The sequence below is a fragment of the Amaranthus tricolor genome, chromosome 16 (genome assembly GCF_026212465.1).
Source record: "Amaranthus tricolor cultivar Red isolate AtriRed21 chromosome 16, ASM2621246v1, whole genome shotgun sequence".
NCBI classification, from domain to species: Eukaryota; Viridiplantae; Streptophyta; class Magnoliopsida; order Caryophyllales; family Amaranthaceae; genus Amaranthus; species Amaranthus tricolor.
The window spans coordinates 21,919,968-21,922,925 of record NC_080062.1 but is presented as its reverse complement, the minus strand read 5'-3'; the positions used below and the strand labels follow the sequence as shown (position 1 = coordinate 21,922,925).

The window sequence follows — 2,958 nt, the reverse complement described above, 5'->3', positions numbered from 1 at the left end:
AAAACGCTGTTAAGAATATCGTTTTTGTATCCTATTAAAATGGAAAATGGGTTTTGGTCATGTTGAAGTATAGTGACTCGAACAAGTCGTTATATGGGATGAAGAGGAAATGGGTCAAAGAGAACTCCGCGGGGCGCGGAGTTGGTTCTGTCTCCGTTTCACGACTCGCGTAGTTTTACACGGCTCGCGTAATGGCGGTTTCTTAGCATGTTTTTGGCCGATTATTATTAGTTTTTGACGGTTTCTTTTGTATTTTCTTAACCGTAATTTCTTTTTATTATGAGGTATACTATGTAAAGGCCCCATTTAATTAGAATTAGAAGAGGATGCAATGCAAAACACAAAGTGAGGAAAACTAAGAGAAAAAAAGCTTGGAGAGCCATTGTTGTGGTTTCTCGTGTTCATCTTGTAATCTCCCGATTTATAGTGAAAAGTTTATTTTCAGTGCCGGTGGATGTAGTTATCACGTTGATAGTGAACCACGTTAATTTCCCGGTGTGATTTTCTTCATTGTTTATTTGAATCATTATTGTTTTATTATTGTTTTCGATCTTTGCTTCCGCTGTCGCACAACAGGTCAGATAAGATAGTATCAGATGGGTGATAGGCATAGAACGCTGTTTACAACTGCGTTTTTTTGCTTATTAATTTTTTATTTTTTTTTACTTTGCTCATACCTCACTAAATCTTCATCCTCTCTTTATACGTAATTTTGCTGTTATATAATTTATCCGTAGATGGTTTGTAATTTTTGCTGCTATACTGAATACCCATCATACTGCAAATCCATCCTTCAATCTTGAAGTTTCTTAAACTCATCAATAAATACCTCCATAACACCAAAAAACTCAATCTTCTAATACTAATTAGACCCAATTGATTACATAATAGTCAATAACTCAATACCAACGTCTTCACCGTCTCGATAATATACTATGTAAAAGATTAAATAATTGAAGCTCTAATTTGAACCAAATTCAGAATAACTTATCAATTACTTGGATCTTGATGAATGTTTGAAGCAAATTCAAAATATTTAATCAACCCACCATAATATTTGAAGCTCTAATTTGAAACAAATTCAGAATAATTAATCAATTACTTGAATCTTGATGAATGTTTGGAGCAAATTCAGAATATTTAATCAACCCACCATAATATTTGAAGCTCAAATTTAGAGTTGAAAGAGGCAGAGAAGGAAGAAAGATAAGAATGAATTGATGGGTTGGTTTTTAGAAGAATATAATAATGGACATGTCTTCGTAGTAGAATATGAAAACGCTCCCTTAGATAGCGTTTTATCCTATCGATGACCCAAACCCAATTTTCAGCTCATTAGCGTATAAAAACGCCGCTCTTAACAGCGTTTTTCCTATAAGTTTATTTTTACAAATAATTTGGAAAGACACTTATTTTCCCAAATACTTTAAAAAATAAGCTTAAAATAAAAAAAGCTGGATAGTAAGAGTTAAAATATGTGTTAAGTATGCAATGACGAGGGGTAAGGTGGATGATGTAGAGCTGGTTGCTTGGCGACGTATGGGACTCGGGTTTGGTGTAGCAACAAACTCGAGTATGGGCTGGTCCATGTTAGAGTATTATGTTCAAAAATTTTATTTTGACTGGTACAATATAGTAAATTTAAAAGAATGATATAGTAAATTTAAAAGAACAAATAAACACATATTATATTCATTAATGTAAATGTGCAAAAATAAAAATATCTATGATTGTTGCATTATTAAACTCATCTATAATCTACGTTCAAAAATACTTAGTACTCCAGTAAGGTAATACCAGCAAATCTTCAAGCTTTTTCAAAAACAAAGCTAGAAGTGCATTTCAATTTACAATAGTCTTAAATATTTACATACTAAAGAGCTAGTACTAAATAAAAGTAAGATAGTAAGAGTTTGATATCTAGCTAGATCCAACACTTTATTTAGGTTGAATCAGAAATTATGTATTCTACTTTACCTTGAAATACGAATATCGATAAGAATGGAGAAATCATCTGCCTATTAATTCATATCTAAGCATGTACAACCTTTCGGTGAGGACAAGCGACCCTAAAAACATGCTCTTCTCCTGTACATTTATCAACTTTTACTATCCATTTGCTCCTCTTTCCGTTAATCCCATATGCATAACATTCCTTAAAACCTTTGTATTTAGGTACTTTACTAATTTGCAGCCCTTCTCCAATAGGTAAGAAGTGTCCTCCTAAGGACACTTTATTTTGAGCATTGTACCCTACAACAATTGCACCACCTGCATTATGGATCCCATCCTTCTCAGCAGTTTTGAATATCACATCATGACCGTTGATATTACAATCAACGGTGACAAAATTAGCTCCCTTGAATCGATTACTCAATAAGGTTAGTGGATCTCCTGTTACAAACTCAACTTGATTTATGTAACTTGACAACTCAGATTTGGACAAATGGACTTCTTTTGGGCCGGGTAAAATGCATACAACCCGCCCACCAGTTTGATGGGCCGCAGCTATCAATCCCAAGGTAGTTGGGCCTGCAATTGAGCCACAAACTTCCACCATGAGTTTAGCATTGTTTCCTCCTGCTAATGCTGATATAAACTCTGCTACATCAGGCTCTTTACCTCTTTTGCCCTGCAAAAATTTATTAACAATGTTCAAATTAGTCACAACAACTCATCGTTATCAAAACACTCCTTTATTCCATTGATATTGTAATAACACCTACAATATTTAAAACTACTAATCAACTTAAGTCGATTAAAAATGTCAATTTTGACTTGCTCTAAATATATACTCCTTTATTTTATTGAGATTGTAATGACGCCTATAATAATTTAAAATACTAATTAACTTAAATCGATTAAAATTGCTAATTTTTACTTGCTTTAAATACTCCTTTAATCTAATGAGATTGTAATAACACCTATAATAATTGAAAACAAAAATATTTGAAAGTT

The 2,958-nt window shown here is 32.9% G+C and overlaps 1 protein-coding gene across 1 annotated transcript in view; it reads right to left on the bottom strand.

Moving 5' to 3' along the window:
- Nucleotides 1-283: 283 nt before the first annotated feature.
- The window catches only part of LOC130802717 (uncharacterized), a 2,871-nt gene continuing 196 nt past the window's right edge, over nt 284-2,958 (bottom strand). The window contains exon 2 of the mRNA XM_057666755.1: nt 284-2,632. Within this exon, the coding sequence (XP_057522738.1) occupies nt 2,033-2,632 (600 nt within the window). The 3' untranslated portion in view covers nt 284-2,032. The remainder of the gene's footprint in view (nt 2,633-2,958) is intronic.